At 38.3% G+C, this 25,463-nt stretch overlaps 1 protein-coding gene across 1 annotated transcript in view; it reads right to left on the bottom strand.

Moving 5' to 3' along the window:
• Positions 1-403: 403 nt before the first annotated feature.
• Positions 404-25,463, bottom strand: part of RAD50 (RAD50 double strand break repair protein) — a 45,971-nt gene continuing 20,911 nt past the window's right edge. Inside the window, exons 14-26 of the mRNA XM_063292333.1 lie at positions 23,358-23,595; positions 22,441-22,630; positions 21,083-21,209; positions 19,240-19,433; positions 18,955-19,065; positions 17,582-17,674; positions 17,352-17,465; positions 16,212-16,339; positions 14,345-14,569; positions 5,612-5,697; positions 4,849-4,991; positions 1,986-2,119; positions 404-995 (exon numbers count right to left, since the gene is read on the bottom strand). Of these exons, the coding sequence (XP_063148403.1) occupies positions 809-995; positions 1,986-2,119; positions 4,849-4,991; positions 5,612-5,697; positions 14,345-14,569; positions 16,212-16,339; positions 17,352-17,465; positions 17,582-17,674; positions 18,955-19,065; positions 19,240-19,433; positions 21,083-21,209; positions 22,441-22,630; positions 23,358-23,595 (1,970 nt within the window). The 3' untranslated portion in view covers positions 404-808. The remainder of the gene's footprint in view (positions 996-1,985; positions 2,120-4,848; positions 4,992-5,611; positions 5,698-14,344; positions 14,570-16,211; positions 16,340-17,351; positions 17,466-17,581; positions 17,675-18,954; positions 19,066-19,239; positions 19,434-21,082; positions 21,210-22,440; positions 22,631-23,357; positions 23,596-25,463) is intronic.

The raw sequence follows: 25,463 nt of genomic DNA, 5'->3' as shown, positions 1-25,463 counted from the left end.
CTCCTCACAGCCCCCAAAGATTGCCTGTCCCTGCAGTGCAGACTGATACACGTTGAGCTTGTTTGTATTATTTTCAATCCTAAAGGATGTGGAATTGTGGCAACTTCCCTTATCTTCTGAATGGCTACTAGAGGCCTTATTCTGATGAACTTTTTCCTCTAAAACTATGTATTATTAAGTCTTAATGGTCAGCACCTGATCATTCGAGCATTCACGCAATCACAGTCAGGAGGCTGGGATTCCTTTAACTGTTTTAATGAAGCATAATGAATGGTACAGAAGGCAAGCTGCGAATAAAGATTTCCCGTTCAAACCTAACTTAAAAACTACATTCCCTTAGTTAGTCCCCTTTCCCATGAAACCATGTCACCCCCCCCCCCATCTAGATGGTATTCCTGGCATATCTCAACCCTGTGTCCTTGATGTCCTCCATAGCCATAATAAACCACTTCACACTCCAACTTCATACCCCCTCCCACCTGGAGACACAGATTCCATTCCTTGGAGAAGGAAATAATGGTAGATGCTCCGATAAGGGTTTTTGTAAAACCTTTGATCGGGGGGATCTGAAACCAGTAGATTTCCATGCAATTTTATTTTTAATTACCTTCCTCTCCCCCATGTCCCCAACATTTTAATACTGCAACTGTTTGGTACTTCTCAACATATGTCTAGCTACACACAAACATGAACGCATACTTATTCTTTTATTTATTTATTGGGAGGGGGGCTCCTTCAGCAGATTATTTTTTTTATCCAAAGAGTCTTTATTCAGAAGAATCTTACAATATACAGTAATTTAGAAGTACTAATGAACATATGATCCCAAAGTTGTGACACTGCATTTCACAATCTCAGAACACTGGTCAAGGTTCTTCCTAATTCTATAGAATTTCTCCACATATTCAGATCGACTCAACAGTTCCACAAAATCTTCATCATGTGTTATCACAAGTAGTTGAAAGTTACGTTGCTGAGATCTACTTTTGATTATCCTTTAAAGGAAAAACAAATGCTGTATTATGTAAAATAAAAGCTGATATAATCCAGAATGCACATTCAATCAATTCTTCTATTCCATTTTATAATTCGGTGAGAGAGAAGCACTGAGAAAACTGCACCTCAGATTGTTGTGAGGCCATCAGCAGACCAAGGAAAACAGAGAATGTTACTTGGAACAGGTCAGTATCTGGATTGTCCAATTAGAAGTAAGAATGCAGAACAGGACCCATCCAGTTCTGAGGAACAGTATTTACCAAGCACCTTTTAAATGTGCTTCCTGTTAGATAGCTAAAATATTCCTATTTATTAAACGCTTTCTTCGTTCCCTTTTATTCCTTTAGCCTTAAAATTATTTCTACTGCTGTTATATTACTAATTTTTAGGACTGAATTCCAATTCTAAATATTGGAACCTGCTGTTTTAAAGAAACACGTGTTTTAAATTCTACATCATGTTGATGCCTTTGGATCAATACTTTCTACTAAGTAAGCAGTGAGTTGCATGCAACCCATGAGAACTCCGTTTGCTGGGAAGGGGCTTACTCCCATATCATATAAGCCAAGAGTAATTTTCCCCACCTACCACTCCAAGTATGATCATCACCAGAAGCAGTGGAACATTTGCCTTAGCCTCAGCAGTTGTTCACTCACATGCGCCTAACATGGAAGGGATTGTGAAACGTAGCTGGACATAGACGTACTTCTGCTTTTTGCACTGGGGTGGAGGATACCATCATAGCCTCCATTTTGGAACAGAAAAAGTGGCAGATAAATACAGAAAAGATTTGCCTGAAATTTCGAATGCTGCTAGCATTTTGCATGCAGAGAAGTACCTGAATTACTGGCTGCTTACTATGCCTGGAAAGTTTCCACAGGCTTAAACTTATGCCTGAAGAAGCGTAAGACCGTTTATTATGTGTATAATTTTAAGTTCCACATAAGTAAATTCTCTTAGACTTCATAGTAAAATCTGTAGATACTTACTCCACCAAGGCATGTGCAAGAGATTCAATATTTTCTCGGTCAAGATTGGTGGTAGGCTCATCCAATGCAAGAATACCGCAATTGAGACAAAAGGATTCAGCTAGAGCAAGACGAATAATGAGGGAGGCAAGAACCTAAAATTAAATAAATATCACCATTTGAGAAATGGACCAGAATGCAAATGTATGTAAAACCAATGCAATCGCAACACGGTGAGTAATACTCCCCTAATAAGTGAGAAATATGATGCTAAGGGTGCCGTTAAAGATCCCTAGATTTCTTATCATCCAATGGAACGTTGCTAAGAAAAAAAAGAACTGGCATATTTGTAGCCCACATTAATTTGGTACAAGTCATAGCCATGGTTAAGCTTTTTACCTCATAAAGGAAACCTTGATTAACCTTGTCTTTCCGTGGCTGAAAATATCCCTGATAACATGTGTGCCTTTAAAGCAGAGTAGTACTGAGACAACATCTAGTTCAGTGTTTCTCAACCTTGGCCACTTTCAGATGTGTGGACTTCAACTCCCAGAATTCCCCAGCCAGCCTTGCGGAGTCCACACATCTGAAGTCCGCACATCTGAAAGTGGCCAAGATTGAGAAACACTGATCTAGCTTATCTTGCCTGATCACCCTTTAGTTTTTCCATAGGCTGATCACCCCAATCTCTTGGGAGGACAATTTGGATCCACTAGAACATGTGTAATGAATGCCTTTCCCAATAAAGTGCTCAGACTCAAAAACAAAGTTTAAGTTCTGATTTTATTAAGGATAGAGTGCAAACACAAAGAAAGCTGAGAATGAGAAAAGCGCGCCTAAAATCAAACTAAATAGCCCCGTTACAGAGTCCCACCCCCCCTTCAATTGTCTCAAATTCACATTCCCAGGTGCTCCTAACAAGTTCTGCTGATCAACGGGCAAAAAGACCTTGACACAAAAAGATAACCCAAACGCATTCCTGCTTAGCGCAGAGAGATAGAGCGCTCGGTGCAAGGTTTCTCAGCAGCTCCCTCCCAGCTAGGAACGCGCGTCAGCACTCTGGCATGTGAACCGTTACGATGTATCAGGCACATCGAAACAATGAACATGACAATTCGCTACATCGAAAAAATGACATAGTCTGGGTATGCACATATATTTTTAATACATGAAAAGGCCCTTTAGAGAAGACTACCCCCTGAGGTAATCTCACATTAATCACCAGCATTCCCTTTGCTAGCACCTTATGTTTTTAAATGTAAAATATTAAAAGGTCTATAAACTTGAATCAGCTGAGTAGTTTTCTCCTCTGAAGAACAGAAAAAGGGAATGGGGCATTTTGTAATTATTATCCTTACAGCTTTCTTAGTAGATTCTCTTCTGTTTCAAGTATTATTATGAAAATGTTCATATATTTCTGGAGGCTGATTATCAGGTGTGAAAATTTAAATGTGAGCTACATGTTCTACTTCAAATGGTTAAACTTGAGAAATCTGAGTAATATATTTGATTACAGATCAAAGACAATCCAGCAAACATGACTCCTTAGTATGGTTACTTTCTGAATTAAAGACTCAAAGTATAAGAAAAGTTTATAACAAATATAAACCTATTATAAAGTTTTTATTATAATAAGTAACATCTAACTACAGTGGGTATATTATGTCTTATTTTCTGAATCAAAAAGTAATTGAAAACAGCTAGACAAAATGCATCCAGAATAGCAGCATCAAGTGCTTGCTGAATTTTAAACAAACCATAATAAATCTACAACCATATGCCATGAGATACACATATAACATCTTTTTTCACCAGTAAAAAACTGAGTTCTTCTCATCTAACAACCTCCCCTGCTCTTTTCTCAACCCAGCTGGTGCGGTTGACAAGATTTCACTGTACTTTGTAATTGAAAAAATAATTGGTGACAGTCACTGAGCTGTTAATGAGGGCCTGCTCCCTCCTCCAGTAAACACTTCCTCCCCCCAAATTAAACTACAAAATATCTTTGCTTAAGCGCAGCTGACAGACTCCATATATTTTTAGATGTGCAGGGTAGGAATTACAAAGTAACATTTAAAGAGAGATTGATGGGAAAGGGTTTCCTCCCGCAGGGGTAGCTAACCTGTAGCCCACCCAACTCCATTTTTATGAAACTTTGCATCTCTGCATGATTTTTCACTTTTTAAACCTTAAATAAGCCCTATTTAGAAGCATTAAGCCTCACCTATTTTTGGTTAAAAAAAACAAAAAATGCCCAACTCTTACAAGGATTGCTACAAGATGAAGAAGAGTTTCACCAAAAAAATTTCTGCAGCATAAACCACCACTACTGGTAATATTAAGATGGAGATACTAATAATAAGCACTGCATGCAATTGCTTTCCTTCAAAGCAATTTTCAGTCCTGGAAAAAAATGTGAATTGATTCTTCGTTCTTTTTAATTCCACACTGCTTCACTAACTATAGTGCCACTATTTCTGAGTTCACTTTTTCAACAAATACTCTAGACCAGCCTTTCTCAACCTTCTGACCCTGGAGGAACCCTTGAAATATTTTCCAGGCCTCGGGGAACCCTGCACATTCAGGCTCAAATATAGGCCAAAAGTTACAAAAATTAGTATATTCATTTCATGTGTAGGCCTGTATATATGTATTAACATTGTTCTTAAACTAAAAATAAAGAATGAAAATTTACCTCTTTAATGTGAAGTTGCCTGAATTTGAAATAATTCTTTAAATAAACCATGATCTCCCAGGGAACCTCTAGTGTCCTCTCGCAGAACCCTGGGGTTCCATGGAGCCCTGGTTGAGAAACCCTGCTCTAGACCCAGTATCTAGCATAAATGTTTACACATCAATGAATTGGCACCAAAACAATACATACCTTTTGGCCAGCGCTGCATCTGCCCCTCATATCCAGAGCAGTGTCTCCTTTTATCATTACTACTCTATAATTGTAGCTCCTTCTTTTGTCAGAAGCAGAGATATTCTCATCAGCATCAGACCGAATTTCTATATATTCAATATCTATAGGGGGGGAAATGCAATTTCATACTTTCCTTACCGTAAAGCATTCTAAACATTATCTACAGACTAAACTTCACCCTTTTCCCAAATAGGCATAAGTCATTTGCCCATAATATAGTCACATTAGCTTAGAGTTTTGTCAAAACAAGGTCTTTCTGCAGATGTTGTGTTTTTGTGTGCTTATTTTACATTTTTATTTTGCATCTGTTAGCCAAGGAGATGGATTTTCCTTACAACCCACTCTCCAATGTAGTGCCCACAAATTCTCTTTTCACAACTATAAATGCTAAGGGTATTACTTTTTAAAAGTAAAAAGAAAAAAGAAATTTCAGAATGCAGAACCCTGGTAACTCAGCAGTTGCCTTGTATAGAACTCTGTAAAGAGGAAAAGGAAGATGATGATGCAACAAGGCAAGTAACAGTAAAGAATTCATCTAAATGCATCAACGAAGACAACTCAAATGGCAACGCTATGCTACTTATTACGGAAGACTATATTACCCCTCAAGGACCCAATGTATCAATCTATTTTTATCTTAAGGAAAGATGATCTCAGAATTTTATCCTGAATTCTCCTCACCCCCAATAAAACTAGTGCAAATATATATATATTTTTGTACCTTGTCCTCTGTAAGTGCTTCGCCACAGGTCACGAATTATCTTGTTGATTTCTTCCATTTTCATGCTATGAAATGTCATTATTGCTCTAAGAGATGGAAAAGAGAAAACAGACTTTAGAAATTCCAGTTCCTTTGCTTTCACTATACCTTGCAAAGTTGAACTTTGATATTCAAGAATTGATGCCAGAAGTAGGTAAAAAGTTCTAATATAAGCATGATAGAAAGACTACCTTACTTGGAAACTGCACTACTAAAATCTCATATATTGAATCTTGTAAGATATCTTAAGTTATTCTTGAGAGATATCATAATAAATCTCACAAGCCATTTCCAAACAATTAACACCACAATTGAACAGAATCTGAGTTGCTGATTTTAATGGATCCAAGTACACTAAACACAGACTAGGACTATGGTGTAAGCATTCAGTGTTTAAAATGGATCAAAAATAAGGCCATACGTAGAAACCAGTTAGAGGTGCTCTGCATTCGCTTAAAATAATCTTTTAAAAGAACTTGATTTTAAAGTAACCAATAAATTTAATCGAGAATATTTAAAGGATAACATTTATTAATAGTAAAGCTGAGCTTTAAAATGCTTTTCCTTCTTACAGAAGCAGAAACATGCAATTTATAAGGTCATACTTGAAATATAAAAAGGCCATTGACCAAGTATGCCCAATAAAATAATTATGTAACTAATACAGTACAATTCATATGTAACAAGAAACCCAAATCCTTGGTTTGTGTCCATGCAACATGAACTAGGGGTCATTTCTCCCTTGCTGAGAGCAAGCTAAAAAGCCAGGATTTCTCATTTTACCTTCTCAGGTTGTCCTGACTTTAAAGTGGCTATTCTTGAATAAATGGAACTTCACAGACAAATATCAAAGCAAAATAGCTAAGCTATAATTTATTAAGAGGTTCAGCATTAGTTCTCGAAAGAAATTTCTTTTCTTTTTTTTACTATACACATTAATCAACATGGCAAGGAAAAAACCTCTTCTGGTACGTTACAAACTAATATTATTATCACTGAATCTCTGATGCTACTCTTAGAGATGCAAAATTTCCAGAAATTTTGAACATATGGGGGGCAAAAGAATTGTTTCCTTTTTTCAGAAAAAACAACCATCCCAAATTTTATTTTGTTATATATGTAATTTTTATTAAAGAAATTTTAAAAAGAATAAAAACAATACAAATTTTAAAAGAGAAAAGTAAAGAAAGTGAAGAAAAGTAATAGGTAAGTGAAAAAAGTGCAAAGAAACAAAAAGAAAAGAGAGAAAGAAAAAGAAAAACAGTTTCCGGTCTTCTTAACAGCTGTTACAAGTACATTTACATTTTACCCTCTCTAATTTCCTTCTTAATTAAACATAATTTCCTTCTTTCCATAATCTACCCTTTCTAATCATCAAACCCATAAATCACAAGTTCATTTTTTTCTTCTTTCAGAAAAAAGTCCATAAGGGGTTTCCAGTCACTAATAAATGTAGTTATTGTCCTTTCTCTAATCAAAGAAGTCAATTTTGCCATCTCTGCTAAATTCTGTCATCTTCACCAGCCATTCTTCCATTGTGGGTATTTCAGAGTCTTTCCATTTTTGTGCATATAATAATCTTACAGCAGTTATATATTTTTTTCCTCATAACTCTTCTAATTGTCTATCCATTAGTTCCAAAAAGAAGAGTTCTGGTTTCAACTGAATATTAATATATCACTGTATGTATTTGAACCCAAAATTCTCTGGCTTTTTTGCAAGTCCACCAGGCATGATAAAAAGACCATGTTTTTCGCATTTCCAACATAAATTTGAAGTACCTTTATACATTCTAGACAATTTTTCTGGAGTCATGTACCAATGGTACATCATTTTATAAAAGTTCTCTTTTAAATTATAACACAATATAAATGCAGTCCTTTCAGCCACATATTTTTATTTATTCCTCAAATTTGTACTACTGCCCATTGTTCCATCAGTATATTATGTCCAAAGTTATTAGCCCATTTTATCATACACTTTCACTCCTTCTGCTTCAAATTTCAACAAGAGTGTATACATTTTAGCAACTAAATGTTCATCATTTGTCCATACTTCAATTTCAAATTCTGTCTTGCGCTAATGTCCTCTTATCTACTTTAAATCTTTCTCTTAACTGTGCATTGAAAACTAAATCACTGCAGTCAATTAATCTCTTAATTTCGTTTTATATTCTCCACGTTCTTGTTGGAACAACTCTCGACAGGTTAGCCACCTCTCTTTGTCTGCTATTTCTTTTCTATAAATGCTTCTTGTGCTGAGACCCACAAAGGCATTTTTGAGCACAATCTGGATTTACATCTATTCCATATTCTCAATATGGCATTTCTAAGATAGTGATTTTTAAAAGCTATGCTAACCTTAACTTTATTGTACCGTAGAAAGCCATGCCATCCAAACCTCAGGTCGTGCTCTTCTAGTTCTAAAATTCTCTTATTTCTCAGCAGCACCCACTCCTTCATCCCAAACAAGCAGCAGGCTGCAAAATCCAAATTCAAATCAGGCAGTCCCAATCCTCCTCATTCCTTTGCATATTGGAGAATTTTATATTTAACCAGGTTTTTCCATCAATTCTTTTTGCTCTTCCATCCTCATGTTTTTGTTAACATCTTCAAGAAGAAAAAAAACACACCCCAAATTTTGGAAAAAACTGAAATATACCTAATCTTTATTTTAAGCCATTTACCAATTTAAATTCACATTGCTATCTTAAGAGCGTGTAATAGAATACAGATAACTTGGCTTGCTCATACCATTATCATGTTTGATATATTTATTCAATGTAAAAGTATAATTTAGACAGAATTTACTAACTGGATTTACTTTGAAATACTTCTAAAACTTTTTTGGGCAGTCCTTTGTGCTTTTCATGCCCTTTAAGGCCTATGGAAAAGCAGATCCACTGACATAAAGACAAAAAATCAGAAACACAGAAGGCCACATCCAAATCAGGCACTAAATTCCTTCTTTAATGAAAACAGCACTGACCCAGGATAGAAATTTGCATTTGAGGGTTATATTGCACTGCTGGTGCTCACTCTGCATTTATTATTCTAAAAAAAAAAAAAAATCATTTTTAAAAAGTGTTTTCAAAATATTTCCATTTTAGAAGAAAAAGACTGGGGCAGGGCGGTATATTTCCCACCTTGAATTTTTAATATTTTTCCCCTGAGCCTTCACATCTCTAGTTACTTTATGACTGACTATCTACTGTTAATTATGATAATTATCTTTGTACTATTGAGGGAATGATATTAAAGGCAAAACTGAAGTACTTTGGCCACATAATGAGAAGACAGGACACCCTGGAGAAGATGCTGATGCTAGGGAGAGTGGAGGGCAAAAGGAAGAGGGGCCGACCAAGGGCAAGGTGGATGGATGATATTCTAGAGGTGATGGACTCGTCCCTGGGGGAGCTGGGGGTGTTGACGACCGACAGGAAGCTCTGGCGTGGGCTGGTCCATGAAGTCACGAAGAGTCGGAAGCGACTGAATGAATAAACAAACAATATGTATCTCATTTTTCTTAATTGTTTAGACCTTCCCTGTCAAATCATAGATTTATGGTCCCTACATGCATCTGATTATGTGGAGCACAGTTCCCCAAGAGTTATGCTATAAATCAATTTGTAGTTCATTTGAGATGCCATATGCCTTGTTTTGCTGCAACAGACTCACATTGAGAGCATTCAGGGATCTGGATGGCTCCACCCCAATGATATTCAGGAATCTATTAAAGACCTGGCTATATTCCCAGGCCTTGGAGCAGAGAATGTTTGAGCCCTGTTGGATGGGGTTTTGTTTGTTTGTTTTCAAGCCACACAAAGTATTTTCTGTTTTTTGTACTTTTCCAAAACTGTAAGCTGCCCACAGTTGTTAGGAGTCAGGTGGCCTCTAAATTGTGTAAATAAATAAATGAATCCAAGGCTTGAACACAGCATTTTGTGCTGCGCAAGCCAGGAACTATGTTTAAATGATGAACCCTGGCCATTTACTATTTATTTATTATCTATCTATTATCCCACTTTATTATTTTTATAAATAACTCAAGGTGGCAAACATACCTCATATTCCTTCCTTCTCCTACTATGTTTAAATGATGAACCCTGGCCATTTACTATCTATCTATTTATTATCCCACTTTATTATTTTTATAAATAGCTCAAGGTGGCAAACATACCTAATACTCCTTCCTTCTCCTATTTCCCCCACAACCACCACCCTGTGAGGTGAGTTGGGCTGAGAGAGAATGACTGGCCCAAGGTCACCCAGCCAACTTTCATGCCCAAGGCGGGACTAGAACTCAGTCTCCTGGTTTCCAGCCCGGAGCCTTAACCACTAGACCAAACTGGCTACTTTCCTCCACAAATGGAAGAACAAAGTCTGGTACAAACCCCTATGCATATCTTGCCTTAAACAATGGAAGTGCTGGGTAACATACTAATTATGGTCAGTTTTAAAATAGGGTGAAGTTAGCTTGACTGGGGTGCAAAATAGGGAGCTAGAAAAATGATGTTTTAAAACTACGCTACACTAACAAAAGGTTGAAACATTAATAACATAGATCTTATTTCAATATACCTACTAATCCCTCTCAGTAAGAAAAGCTTTTGTAGCATTCCATTATGCTTATAGCTGGATGTTTAATACTTCGGAAAACCTTAGGTTAGAAAGTCACCTCTATGCCATATTTTTGTTATGTTAACAGCAAAGGCAAAAGTGGAAGAGATATAATGGAAAATTTAATTTGGTAGATGGTGTAATACAGCTTAAAGGTGTTCCAGGAACTGTTGGTTTTATTTTTCTCATTAGTTATATTTAGCCATTCTTCCGTTGTAACACAGGATTTTATAGCATCTCTTTGCCTGATAATATCAGACTTTTAAAAGTTGAGTCATGGTTATTTTTACTAGTGAACAAAGTTGCATATTTGGGACGCATCAGATAAAAATACAGAAAGAGAAGCATATTTGCTTATCATGACTAATCTTACCATTTTTAAAAAATATTATAATCAAAAAGCTTTCCTTTTTTAAAAAAAAGAGAGAAGTTATTATTTTACTTTTTTTATTTCATAAGTTACTTCTTTTCATTTAGGCTGACAGAACCCATGAGCAATATTAGATTTTAAAGTAGCTTTAATTTAAAAATAGCCTTCAATTTATTTTATACTACAAACTGATTTTCTATAAACTATAAAACATCTCCACCAGTTCTTCTGACCAATTTCTTTTTCCACTGGAGTCCCATATTGTTCAGAAAACTCTCTAGGCCTTGCAAAGGATAGGAAATAAATTGATTTCTCTAGGGTTACCTCACCAATTGTCAGATTGGAACCCCTTGTTTTAAGGAAATGTCTGGTATGGGATTTCTGATCCACCACTGTTTTAATGCCACAGCAATCAGAAAGCAGTCACAAGGGGAAAAGATCTGAGCAGTTTTCATATATATACTGTCACTGTAGAGGGACTGAAACTTTTCTGCCTTGTGTTCAAAGATGTCATTGAGATGGAACCTTATTCACTGCAATGAAAGACTGCAGAAGCACTTGATTATTGCTCTACCAGTTCTTCTTCCCCTTTGCTTCTCCTGTGCAACAGTTTAACAACTCTTACTGTCATGGAATTCCTTCTAGTATTCAGCCTAAATCTTTCTTTTAATTTCAACCCAATGGTTCTTGCCCTGTTCTGTTTTAACAGAAAATAGATTTGCATATAACAATCTTTGCACTATTTGTAAACTGCTATCCTTTCCTTTCAGTCCACTCTTTTTAAAGTGAAGCCTGTCAAGCTTCCTTAATCTTTCTTACTAAGGCTTGATTTCCAGGCCCCTTTTCATTATGGCAGCTGTCCTCTGAACCCACTTCAGCTTCTCTACATCCATTTTAAAAGAGGGGTATTCAAAACTGGACACAGTTCACCAAAAGTGGTCTAGTCATTCTTTCTCGGCCTAACCCACCTTACAAGGGATTTTTGTGGGGAACATAGTAGGAGGGACCGTTATGTATGCTGCCTTGTGTGGTACAAAATAAAGGCAGAAAATCAATGCACGTAATAATACCAATGCATGTAATAAATATGTAAATAATAAACATGTGCAGAGTAAAATTGTCTCTCATGATCTGGGTGGAATGCTACTGTTAGTGAAACCCATGACTGCACAGTCTTTGAAGCGACTGCCTTGGGCTGCTCATGCTCAGGTGGGATCCACTAGCACTTCTAGATTTTACTCATACATACATACATACTGTACCACACTAGATTTCCTTAATCCTATACCAATGCATCTGATTTTTCCTACTGAGATGGAACATTCTCAGACTGTGTTATCTGTCACAGCTGAACATTATCTTGTCGGATTTGGTTCAATGCTTAAATTGATCAAGATCATTTTGAATTACAACTGTGTCATTAATGTATCAGATAACATCTGATTTAGTATCCATTTAGTATCTTTCCCTTCAATCGTTTATAAGCATACTGAATAGCACTGGAACAAGGACGAAGCCTGGGACACCCCACTGAATTTTTCCTGCAGAACAAAGCCGAACCATTTAAGCACAGACTTTAAATACAGTTGTTCAACCAACTGCAAATTGGAGCCTGTAGTAATCTTCTATTGACAATTTATTTTCTACTTATCTGAGCAGAATTCAAATTCTGGTAACTGGAAGGTATTTTATTTTCTATAATTTATAAATTGTTGACTCCAAGGAAACAGAGCATGCTGTAAAGGCAAAAGCAACCAGCAAATGCTACTATGCAGGAATCCAGCAAAAAACGAAGAGTGCTGATGAGGTGACCCTGTGGCTGTCAAAACCCTGAATTTTTTCACTGGGAATCGGCGGATCTGGAATTAAACTCACACTGAGTTAAGGAAACTTGCGAACGGACAAAAAGGCCAAGTGTCCACTGTACCAATCATAACTGTAAGTGCAGTAGGACTGATGCTGAAGTCCATTAAACAGTCTGCATAAACATACAGCAGTATGACATGTCGATAGGAGTCTGCAACAGTACGAGTTAATAGGTGCCAGAGTGCAGGGTAGATGTATGATTCAGCCTGCGGACTGACTGGAAGGAGATCTGTCCCCTATTTCTCATTCAGAATCTCATCTTCATCAGTAGCGTGAGCCAACACTAACAGAGGTACTAGGTGACCTACTGCTGTTGGAGGTGTAGAATGTGGTAGCAACAGGCCACCATTAAGAAGCACTAGTGGAGAAGACAAAGCACATTGCTCATGCTTCCTCTTTTTATCTTTTTGACTCTCATGTTCAATCAGTCCTTTGCACTTAGGAACACATCCTGCAGTATTGAGAGACTTGATATCAATGTGGTGACAGTCACCACCAGAGGAGACTTTGAATGACAGCATACTGATTTGTGTACTGTCCTCTATACAGTGGAAATATGGAATCAGCAGATACATTATTGGCAAAATATCCTGTACTGAAGTAACCACAGAATTGGCTGTGGCGAGTGCTTCTTCCCACAAAGACGATCCCAGTAAGAGCAGCAAGTTCTACAAATCTGCTTAATAAGGGTCTGATAATGAGGATGAGTCACTACAACATGTTGCTCTTCTGACTGTGAGCTTGCTTCTGAATGGATCTCTTAGGGCCACACAGGCCAACAGAGACCTATCACATCCAAATTCGTGAGTTAGGAAAAGTCACAGAAGGAAGACCTGGAAAAACAGTGGAATGAATCTCAATGATGATACTGCAGCCGTGGTTGGAGTACAGGTAGTCCTCAACTTACAACCAATCATTTAGCAACTGTTTGAAGTTATGACAGCACTGAAAAAAGTGACTTGCAACAGGTCTTCGTACTTAGGACTGTCGTAGCATCCCTGCTGTCACATAATCAAAATTTGGGCGCTTAGCAACCAGCATGTATTTACAACGGTTGCAGCATCCCAGGGTCACGTGAATGCGAATTTCGACCTTGCCAGCCGGCTTCCAACAAGCAAAATCAATGGGGAACCATGTGATTCGCTTAACGACTGCTGCAAAAAATGTAGTAAAATTGAGCATGGTCACATGATGCCTCACATACCTATGAATTTTATGGTCCCTACTGTGGTTGTAAGTCGAGGACTACCTATAGAACTGAGGAGAAAGATGACATGTTGCCTTCTGGTGGGACTTTTGCCAAAAACTTTAGTTTTGCAGGATTGCTAATATTGTGCACAGGCAAAGAACCAATAAATCTGAATCACAGACTCTGATAAATATTTTGTTATTGATTTTATTTGTATGTCTGTTTTATTCCAAATGTGGGTGAGCAGTAGCAGATTAAAAAGCTAATATAAAATATATGCAATGTCTTGTCTTCCAGTAATGAACAGATTATATTTGACTTTAAATATAGATTGCCTGCCCTAACCTAAATCATACGTCAGTGGGCACAGGGTGATTCAATTTTAGCAACCCTGGTTTACGTGTCTATTTATCACCTAGAACATACTTGCAACTTGTGGTTTATCAGGTATTATATAAGAACAGTACAAAAACAAGATCCCAAGGTTTCCAAAATCTAAACAGAGATATTTATTGCTGCCAATATCTTCATATCCACCCCATCCACCCAAATACGCTCTTGTAAGTATATTAATGATTTGTTAAAGAACAGCCAAATGTTATTTGGGTCACTTTATCATTGAAATATTTTTGGAATATGACTTTACTCACTGATCCAGTGCTTTGTAGTAAATGTCAAGATCCTTGTTTGCCAGTTCTGTTGTTCTCATAACTATCATCATTTCTCTATACTTCTGTTCAGCATCTTTAAACTGTTGTTCTTTCAACTCTCTCTTGTATCTCAGGATCTCCTCCTCAAATCCACGCTGCCGACCAAGTGCCAAGCTGTGGTTTCTTTTCAAATCCTCTATTTTTTCTTCTAAAAGGTTTTGGTTTCTAAGTAAAAACAGGATCAACATACAGTTCTATTATTACAGTTTTACATGGCATAGAAAACTATGAGCAAAAAGTACTGCCAACTTGATTATGAAAAAAAGTATAGACGAGGAATTGGGGCACAATGGAAATGGAGAGGACATCTAGCCTTCAACACTGAGAGAGAAGCAAGAATCCCCATTTTAAAGAAAGTATAATGCAACAGAAAACAAACTGTGAGAAGTGTAAAATGGAATAAGAAATGGCAATTTTACAGACTTAGGCATTAACGATGTAAAGGCATTACAATAACCTGTATGAAATACATCTAATTAATATTTACAGCTGCAAAGTGATCTTAGTGTTTTGCCTACCATCAACCAGCAATACTAGTGAGCAGGAGGGTCTTACTTGAGATGGGCTGACCTAACAGGTAGAATTATTCCAGCAGCCTGGGGAACTGCTCACCTTTCCTGAGCTGATAATCTTACTGATGTTTTTAAACATTAAAATCAGGTTTTAGTAATCAGTCTTCTAATGTCTGAACTAAACTTTGAAAAAGAAACCACCAGAAAATATCCGCTGTAAATTGCTGGGTCGTTATCCACAATTGAGTTTGCAGTGTAGAACTATATTATACACCCCAAACTCAGTTGTACAACGGCATGCAAATTACTATCCTTATTATTGTCATCATCATGGATGAGGATAAGAAATGGAAAGGGGGGGAAGGAAGGAAATACAAGCTCCATTCAGCCTTTCTGAAGTACAAAGTACAGCTTGAATGTGGCTGTCCATTGCTTATAACTTTTGTCTTATTTCTTTTTTATCACTTGAGCAGTGCTGTCTCTACATATATTGGCCTCTAAAGGGGAGCACCTGCAGGAGTTCAACCCATAGTCATTGCACTGTTATAGCAACCTTAATACAGTACTTGGCCATTCAGCCTCTGCTTAAACATTTCTTTCTGGGGCAGTGTCTCACAGCTGAACAGCTTTTAACAGCTTATCTATCAGGACATTCTTGGCATCAGTTTCAGATCCCTTACTTGTAACCTGAACCTGCTTACCTGAGCCACACCCTGTAAAGCAATAGAGAATAATTTTGCTACATTATGCTTCAAGGATTATAATAGCTGTCCAACATCGATTTAGCCACTCCATGCATCTGATGAAATGAATTGTAGCTCATGAAAAGATATGCCTTTTAATAAAAATAATTAGTCTAAAAAGGTGTTACCAGACTCTTCCTAATTAACAACTGCCTTTTAACTGTAAACTTACAACTATACGCAAGATGTGGAAATTACAATTGATCTATTCATGGTAATAAATTAATGGAGATGTCAACATTAAAGGCAGCGCACCTTGTAATATCACATCTTGAGAATTAACAACAGAGGAAACACTGAAGTGCTGTTTAGGGTTACTAGAAACTGTCTGAAATCAGTCATGTTGATGGCTCATGCTGTAATTGTTGAGAGGAGGAGAGAATTATCTAATCAAAACAGTAGGAAATTCTTTCACCTACAAGCAATCCCTCTATCATGATGCAGTCACTATGTAAACACTTGTGACCAAATGAGGAAAGAGTAAAAATGCAAATACTTGAGGCCTAATGCCTTTAAGAATTTTTTTCCTTATAAAGAAAGATCAAAATATACCTTTTCAGTTGTGGTACTTGCATCTCCCCCATCTCCTTCAAATACTGCTTTATGTTATCTTCAACTTCTTTTAGATCTTCATGTCTTTTTCTTAAAGTAAGGTTATCTTCTAACCAACGTTCCTGAATCTAAAGTCAAATAAAACTGAATAGTGAATTATTCTACACTACTTTATCTTATCACAATCAGAAGAGCATAAACTATGGCTTTTCTTAACAAGGAGCTATTGTCAGATGTTTTCCAAGTTTGCAACATCACAATTGCTTAAAATGATAAATGAATTTTAATTTCATGACTTTTCATGAAAAAAAACAACGAAATAGCCAACCAACCAATCAGCTGTTAGTGTTAGCCGGATTTGACAGATGACTAGACCCATAAGGTTAGCTTTCTCTCAAAACTAGTGCCAGGCTTTGCTTCCTGCTCTGTCTGAGCACTGTGGGCTTGTCCAGGCAAAGTGGGAGCGAGCTTTGACAGCGCTCCCATTTTGCATGTACAAACCTAGTAAAGGTAAAGGTTTCCTTTGATGTAAAGTCCAGTCGTGTCCGACTCTAGGGGGCGGTGCTCATCTCCGTTTCTAAGCCTTAGAGCCGGCGTTGTCATAGACACTTCTGGGTCATGTGGCCAGCATGACGACATGGAACGCCGTTACCTTCCCGCCAAAGCGGTACCTATTGATCTACTCACATTTGCATGTTTTCGAACTGCTAGGTGAGCAGGAGCTGGGATTAACAGCGGGAGCTCACCCCGCCGCGCAGTTTCGGACCGCCGACCTTCCGATCGACAGCTCAGCGGTTTAACCCGCAGCGCCACCGCGTCCCTTGTACAAACCTAAGCTTTAAAAAAAAGGATGCCCCCTCACAGTTTGAGAATCAAAGACATTTACTATTCAAAAATACTGCTAAGCTTTTACTTTAGTCTTTTAGGTGTGTATATTATACTTCTAAAGTATAAGAGGGTTTTATTACAACCATTACATTATAAAACCTCAAGGTAAATCACTGTCACTCGATCTATTAAGCTGGATAACAACTATCAGCAAATATGATGCAACTCATAAAGTGGAATCTAGGATGTCACAGTAGTTCTTGCCTATTAAAACAAAATATATGTATCACTCAATGGAGGAGACAAAGGTACCTTTTGAGTATCAACATCTTGTCTAATTGTTCCCATTTCTTTATTTATCTTCTCTTTCTTTTTCTCACAATCTGCTAGCTGAACTGTGACTTTCTCCAATTCACATTCCTTTTGCTGCAAAAGAAAAATAAACATTTGAGTCTTAAAAGTTTCATGTAAAAATTTCTGAAGAAAATTTCTGAAAAGAGTTTCTAAAAAACTTTACTATGTATTATCTTTGTGTTAATTACCTGCTTGTATTCTTCTTTCCCTTCTTGAATATAATTCTCAATCTCTTTCATATGGTTACGGATATTTTTAACTTTGTCCTTAAGGTCATTTATCTGTCAGAAATGCATAAGGATGCTTGATTCCAAGAAATACAAATTTATAAATCAATAGTCATATTGTACTCTTCAAAACACTGTAGATTCTAACTGCACCTTACCTTAATTAGACCAGAACTTTTTGAAGAGAAGCATTATGAAATTTATTACATGTTGCCCAGATTCAAGGAAATAATTTTTTTCTTTTTTCTTACAAGTCAATTGTGACTTTTCAATGTTTACTAGGAAGATCCACAGGTGCCTGTATAACTGTGCAGTTATACAGTGTATAACTGTACAACTGGCACCTTATTCTTGATGCCTTTTCTAATAATCCTTAGTATAGAGATATGTTTCCTTCTCCACAGTAGAGCAAATACTTTGAAAGAGGAATTTTGCAATAAGCGGAAGCAGGAAGAAAGCACCTTTCTTCAAATTATTAAGGCAGCTGCATCTTTTCTTCAGTTCTAATAGAGATCTGAAGGATTCCATTTCTCACCACTCGTTACTGTCTAATTATTCCCATAGTCTGCTTCCATTTCCTTAAGAAGTTGAGGGTCTACGGTACTTCCACATGGCAGTCTCACTATGTGGGGCCCCAAATCCCTCACAAACTGGTTTGAAACTAACTACGGAACACGTTCACTTCGGATAGCTTCAAGCTGGTAAGTAGAGAACTAACCAGTTCTCCCGCCAGCTGACCAACAGGAGACACACAAGTAATATCCCACCCTCCCCGTAACAAAATTCCCCTTGCCCCAATGCATGCAAAAGAAAAACAAAATAGTCAGCAACCCCACTCTCTGCCCCCCCTTTTAAATATACACTGTGTGCATTTATCTTGTAAAACAAGATACAAAAAGTTATAAGGGGGGAAGTCTTCCTCTTTTGAAGGTAACATGCATTCTGTTTATATTAAAAAGCCTCTTCTTAGTTGTGATGCTGCAACAACATGGCAGCATTTTTGCAATCATGCATTCTTGGCAATGGCTGTAGCCAAGGCTGTAGTTTTCAGAGTAGAGTCTCTGTGTGTATGAAAAATGGGAAGAATGTAATAGCTCACTTCAGCCCAGAGGCTGAGTTTGGGGCCGAGGGCTTCTACAAGGGAAAATCAAGACAGGCACTTAAAAAATTGTGAAACTGACAAGAAACAGACCTGAGTTGTAGTTTAACTGGAGGACACAATGTTAGGACTGATCTAGAAGTTGCAGTTCTCAAAAACAGTGACATGACAGATTTTAACTAGAAAATAAATTCCCTACAAGAATATATAAACCAACTCAGGGCCAGCAGCCAACCTTCTCTTGTGTTATTTTGTAACTTGTGCTCTTTTTGTTCAACAACTCTTCTTTTTCTTGTTGTAGTTTTTCCAAAGTTGTTTCCAAAGGAAGTAACTGCTCTTTTGCTTCCTGAAAAGAAAAAAAAAGCACATGACTATGTCCTTTTTGTTTTAGAAATCTGCTTTTTGTCTTTACAGATGCATATTACAGTCTTGCAATATTTGACAAAATGTATAAAGCTGAACAAAACCGAAACAAGGGAGAAAACCCATGATAGCCCTGATATTGGTTAGTCATTTTTACCTTGATCTCTCTGTTTAAAGATTGCACCTCAGTTGTTAACTCCACAGTCTGTTCTTCAAGTTGCTGTCGACGCTGCATGCAATGGGAAATCTGAAGTTTCTCAGCTTTGAGTTCATTCACTGTGCACTTTAAACTCTGGACTTGATTTTGTTGGTCTTGTTTAAGTGCCTGCTTCAGTTCGATTTTGCTAGTAACTGCACACAAATGAAAGGGAGGCACTTTTTAGTAAGCTAGGAAAGAATACAACGTACATCTAAATTTGATGAAATCCGATCTAAAGTATTATAAGCCATGATGGCAAAAAGAGCATGTGGGGCACCTGGTCTGCGACTCCTTAAAGCAGCGACTTCTTTTCCAGGATCACACAGTTGCCCTCAGCAGCTGCAGCACAATCCTAAGAAAGGCTGTGGCTGTTTTAAGGAGTTACAGGCAAGTCCTATGTAAGTGTGCCCACATGTTCGAAAGCACCTTTTTGTGTCTGAATCTGAATTAGCAAGTGCAGTGCCTCAAAGTGGGCACAAATATATCTAGCTACTTAAAGTAGGGCTGCCCTCCCAAGAAAAGATGTGGTTGCTATTAGGAGTTGCAGACAGACACAATGCTTGTACTCTGGCGCTCCCCAGGGAATGTTTTGGACATCAAATCCAAAGTGCTGCACAGTCATACTTTAGGCTTTGCTTCTTTTTAGAATAGTACTACAGGTGGTCCTCACTTAATGACCACAATTGAGACCAGCAACTCCATCACTAAGCGACATGGTCATTAAGTGACCACGACAGGCTTACAACCTCATTTCTGCCACTGTTGTTAAGCGAATCACCAGCAGTTGTTCAGCGAGACATCACATGACCGCAACTGCCAGTTTCTCCATTGATTCTGCTTGTCAGAAGCTGGCTGTAAAGCATGCAAATGGTGATCATGTGAACTGGGATGCTGTGACAGTAGTTCACAAGCCCACCGGCTGCACAGCATCCAAATCTCGATCATGTGACCGTGGGGACACTGCAACAGTCATAAGTGTTAGGACCAGTCATAAATTTGGTTTTTCAGTATCGTTGTAACTTTGAATGGTCGCTAAACACGGCAATCATTAAGCGTGGACTACCACATTAAGCGTGGACTATGATACTATCGTTAGCTGTCATATAGGAAACTTCAGGTAAAGACTACACACTGGAAAATTTGATTAACAACTGTCATATTTATTCCGATGAAAGTCTGGATACTGTAGGGGGGGTTTTGGAAAAAGGAATTACTAAAGATACCTTAAGATTAAATTTAGGTTGTAGTTATTACACTTAATTGAGACATGAGGAATTTTAATGACCTAAATAATTTTTGATATACACATTATACTTCATAATTAATTTAACGTCCTGATACAAAAAAGAACTTTAAAGTTATGCTATGAAATTGCTCTTATAAAAGTTTCAAAAATTAGGAAAAAATCCAGTTTTCTGAAATAGAGACTTATAAGAGTTTCCTATATTTGAATTAAGAAAACTCAATAATATTTGTTAATAATATTAATTTTTATCAATGAAAGTAAGGATAACTTTTAATTTTATCTGTGCACTTGTAAGTATTTGTTTCTTTGATTTATATCCTGCCTTTTGTTCAAGAGCTCAAGGTGACACACATATCACTCCCTCCTCCCATTTTTAATTTAATACAACAATTCTTAAAACAAATAGTGGACTGTTTCTTTTGAATACTTCTTTGAGGAAAAATGATTCCATGATTCCATTAAGTTTGAAAATGTGACTTTAAACATTTCGCATAGAAACACACAGTAAGAAACACAGTCTTAGTTATGAAAACACGGTCAACTCTATGTCATCACCTGTATCCCACTGATGTTTTTTTTCCTGTTTCTCTTGGCTCACTTGCAAAAGAGTTCGACCCAAATCCACTCCCTGGAGCTTAGTAGCCTGCTGAGCAATTTTTCTTTCAACATCCTTTAGATCAGTCTGAAAAATAGTAAGAAAATGCTGAGAATCCTGAAGTGCTTAATACAGGTACTCCTTGACATATGACCATTTGTTCAGCGACCGTTCAAAGTTATGACGGCACTGAACAAATGGTGGTTACAACCAGTCCTCGGAGTTCCAGCAATCCCAGCACCCCCACAGTCACTTGATCATGATCTGGGCACTTGGCAACTGGCTCGCACTTACGACTGGTTACAGAGCCCCATGATCCCATGATTGCCATTTGCGACCTTCCCTGCCAGCTTCCCCAGGCAGAGAAGGTCACAAGTTACTGGTCTAAGTCTCCCCCACCTGTGCACCCTTCCCCAGCCCCTCTGCGCTCACACCATACCGACCACTCACGCACTCCCTCACACAAGCCATGCAGCGCCTCCCTCACACCCTCACGCGCCCTCCCCAAGCTGTGCCTCCCCCGTCACTCATGCACCACCGCTGCTCACCCTCCCTGAGCCTCACTGTGCCTCCCTCACATCCTTGCACACCCTCCCTGAGCCTTGCTGCTCCCCTCATACACCCCCTCGCCCCCACACTCTCCCCAAGCCTTGCTGCGCTGCACCTCCCCAAACCGCTCGTGCCTCCACGTACCCCCTTGTACCCTCCCTGAGCCTTGTCACACCTCCCCTGCCACTCATGCCCTTGTGTGAGGGAGGTGCTTCCTCCCCAAGCTTCGCTGCACCTCCCTCACACACCCCCATGCACCCTTGTACACCCCATTGCACCCTCCTCCACCTGGCAGCAACCACTTACTTGCTTGCCAGCCTGCTTGCAGGCCACCTGGGACTTGCAAATTCCTGCTGGCTTCCCCAGACTTGGTTGTGGGAAGCCGGCAGGAAGTTGCCTCGCCTAACGACCATGGGATTCAGTTAATGATGGCAACCAGGACTGCAGGGATTGCTGTTACTAAGTGGCTGCATCACTTAGCAATGGAAATTCCAGTCCCAAATGCCATTGTAAGTCAAGGACTACCTGTAGTATATTTTAGGCTCCATAATGTCTATTGGAGATACGCATGGCACATTTATACAGGTGTTCCTTGCACCCCCAATTCAAGACTTCCTTCCCATTATGTGACTTAATTTGGGAAACAAAAGCTAAACGAAGAGACATTATTTTCTAACAGACTTTGCCACTTCACATGTGAGGTGTGGTAAAGAAAGGTTTTGTGTGCAGTAAGACTTCCTTGTTAACAGTAAGTAAGAAGTTCCCTTACCTGATCCCTTTCCATAAGTGTAATATCTTGCAGACATGCTTTGGCACTTTCTTCCTCTGCTATGATAGTGCCCAAGAGGGTTTCCTGTTCTTCTATATCACCTTTAAGGCTTTGAATCTCTTTGTTAAGAATCTGTAGCTTGTTTTTTAACTCAGGTATATCTTTGTCTTGGAGTTCAGATACCGTTTGTCTTTGTAGAAACACAAAATAAAAAGCATGACATTTTCTTTCCTGTTAACAGTCATAAAGTCAACTTAGTAGAACTGTACTTGGATTCCTTACTGTAAGTAGGCAATCATTCTACATAAAATATCTCTTCACAATTTTTCATACTATATGGAATGTACCATAGGGAGGGACTGGAAATGTGGCCTGTCCTCTCCCTTCTGGAAGAACAAGTTTAAAATCTGGAAATAAGTCTCAGCTCAATAGTATTCCTGGGGAGCCCTGTTGCCACTGTGAATGGAGCTTTGGCTGATGTAGGAGCTGTCCTACACCTCTTGATTATACCCAGGTTGTAACTCTGTGGAATCAGCTTTGAAGATTTGGCAGCAACTTTAGACAAATAGCTATTAAGGGTTTTACTGGCTGCAGTTATTTCAAAATTCAGCGGGAGCTGAAGCTCTACTCTAAGTCCTGTTTCCACCTGCAATTTCTGTTTTCTCCTGAGCCAACTCTGCCCTCCAAATATTTGGGGGACCCTTCACAGCCACACGGCCACTGATGCTCTCGGCTGTTGAGAGAAAGAGAATCAGCTGCTGTTCCTAGAAGGGCAACTCATTACCTAAGCCACTGTATTTTTTTATGGTGGAAGTATAGTGAATGCTACCGCCTGAAAAGACAGCAAACCCCTTTAATGTGCACATATCAAATGACAGTCTTTCCTACAACATAGAACATTGTGATTCCCACCTCACCTAACAGGTTTCAGAGAAATCATATCATCACGTTTCTTTTCTCTTTTCTTAAGTTCAGATTCTGTTGTCTTCAGTTTGTCTGGAGCAAGGCGCAGTTTGGCTTGAAGGTCATTTATGACATCTTGCAGTTCTGCCTCTGTTTGAAAGACCCTCTGACACACCGGGCAACATGACTGGTTTTCGTCTGTTAGTTGTGTGATGAACTGTGAATAAACTGCTGTGGCTCCTGCAAGCATAGCTGTATTGAAGAACAAATGTTTTCGTAAGATGGAGGGGAGACAGAATAATTTTATCAATTATCAAGTTTCAAATTCATTTGGGCAAAGAGATTAACCTTTCTTATTAATGATTTAGAACTTGTACCTGTCCACCAAAAAAACTCCAAAGGAACTTATAATCAAAGCAAATATGAACAGCAAAGCTAAAACAGTAAAAACATAAACCTGATTTAACCCCATATAAAATGTATCAACAAGCACTGGATAAAAATTAGAAAGTTTGAAGTGCTTCAGGGGTGTAAAGAAAAACTTGAGGGGAAATTTAAACTTTATGCTAATTTAGAAAATCACATGATAGAATAGCTACCATTACTATTCACTGTTGCCAAAAATGGTGTAAATCAGGGGTGGGAAATTCACAATCCCCATGTGGTTCCCCACTGATCCTTCCTGCTACTTAAGCCCATTCTACATTGTCTATGAATGCTGTTTGCATTAAGTCAAATATTAAATGTTTAAAGGAAAATTTTCGCCAAAATACAAAATCAACTCTGTTCATAGCAAGAAGTACTGCTTCCATTCAACAAGGCACACTGTGACAGAAAACAGATAGGGGCAGGCAGGCAGGCTTAAATGTACACAATGATGGCATCCTGTTCATTATTACAATTTTAATGCTAATTTTACTGCCAGTGACAATGAACCTAACATGAATGGTATTGATAATCATCCTGAGGAGAATAATTGTGAATATAATCACACAAATCTTAATGATGTTGATAAATACGACAGAAGAAAAAATGCAACATCTGACCCTATGCTTTTGGGGTCATGTTTATCCAAAAGTCAAAGGACCTGGAATTTAAAATTTGTTTCTTTGTTTGTCAAAGTTTGCCACCACCCATCTCTCCCCAGAGGAGGGACTCTGGGCAGTTTACAGTAAAAGTAAGATTTGAAGTACAATAAAACCATAAACAATACATTAAATATAAAGATAAATAGAAGATAAAAATATAAAATAAAATCCAGATGGCAATGAAGTTCTAATTCAGTTCGTGTGTATATGAGGGCCATTTTAGGGCGCCAATGAGATCCTTCCCCCAAAGAGAAGATTACACAGAAAAAAACAATCTGCTTCCAGTACCATATTCTTGGTGAATGCAAGACAATCTTACAAATATAAAGGCAATTAGATATTATCTCCCTTTCCAACAAACATACATCTACACCCTGCTTTTTTTGAACAAATTAAACCTTGACCACGTGAATTGGCCAGTCTTTCCATTGTGTGTATAAAGGAAAAGTTCAAAGGCTGAAAGCCAGCATATTTCTTCAATCCAAGATTTTACATCTGGGGTTGCAATTTCCTTCCAGTTGAACATTACAGGTAGTCCTCAGTTAATGACGGTAATTGGGACTGGAATTTCCATCATTAAGCAATGCAGTCATAAAGCATGATTTTGTATGATTGCATCACTTAGCAATGGCAATCCAGACACTCCCTGTTGCTGTTGTTAAGTGAGGATCGTGGATCGTTAAGAGAGGACTTCCTCACAACTTCCTGTGACTTCCCACAAGCAAAGTCAGTGGGGAAGCTGGCAGGAAGTTGCAAGTCTCAGGTGGCTCACAAGCAGGCTGACAGGCAGGCAAGTGACTGCTGCTGGGTGCAGGAGAGGCCAGTGAGGTGCGGTGCAAGAACAGTGGAGCCGGGGGTGGCTGCTGCAAGGTGGAGGAAATTTACCCAAGTGACTTGCAACCTTCCCTGCTGGCTTCCCCATTAACTTTGCTTGTGGGGTTGCAAACGGCCATCACATGACAACAGGACACTGCAACCAACATAAATGCAAGCTGGTTGCCAAGTGCCCAGATAGTGATCACATGATTGTCG

This window comes from Candoia aspera, chromosome 2, assembly GCF_035149785.1.
Source record: "Candoia aspera isolate rCanAsp1 chromosome 2, rCanAsp1.hap2, whole genome shotgun sequence".
Taxonomy (NCBI): domain Eukaryota; kingdom Metazoa; phylum Chordata; class Lepidosauria; order Squamata; family Boidae; genus Candoia; species Candoia aspera.
Note: the sequence above shows the minus strand (reverse complement) of the source record. Positions and strands in the feature narration are given on the sequence as shown.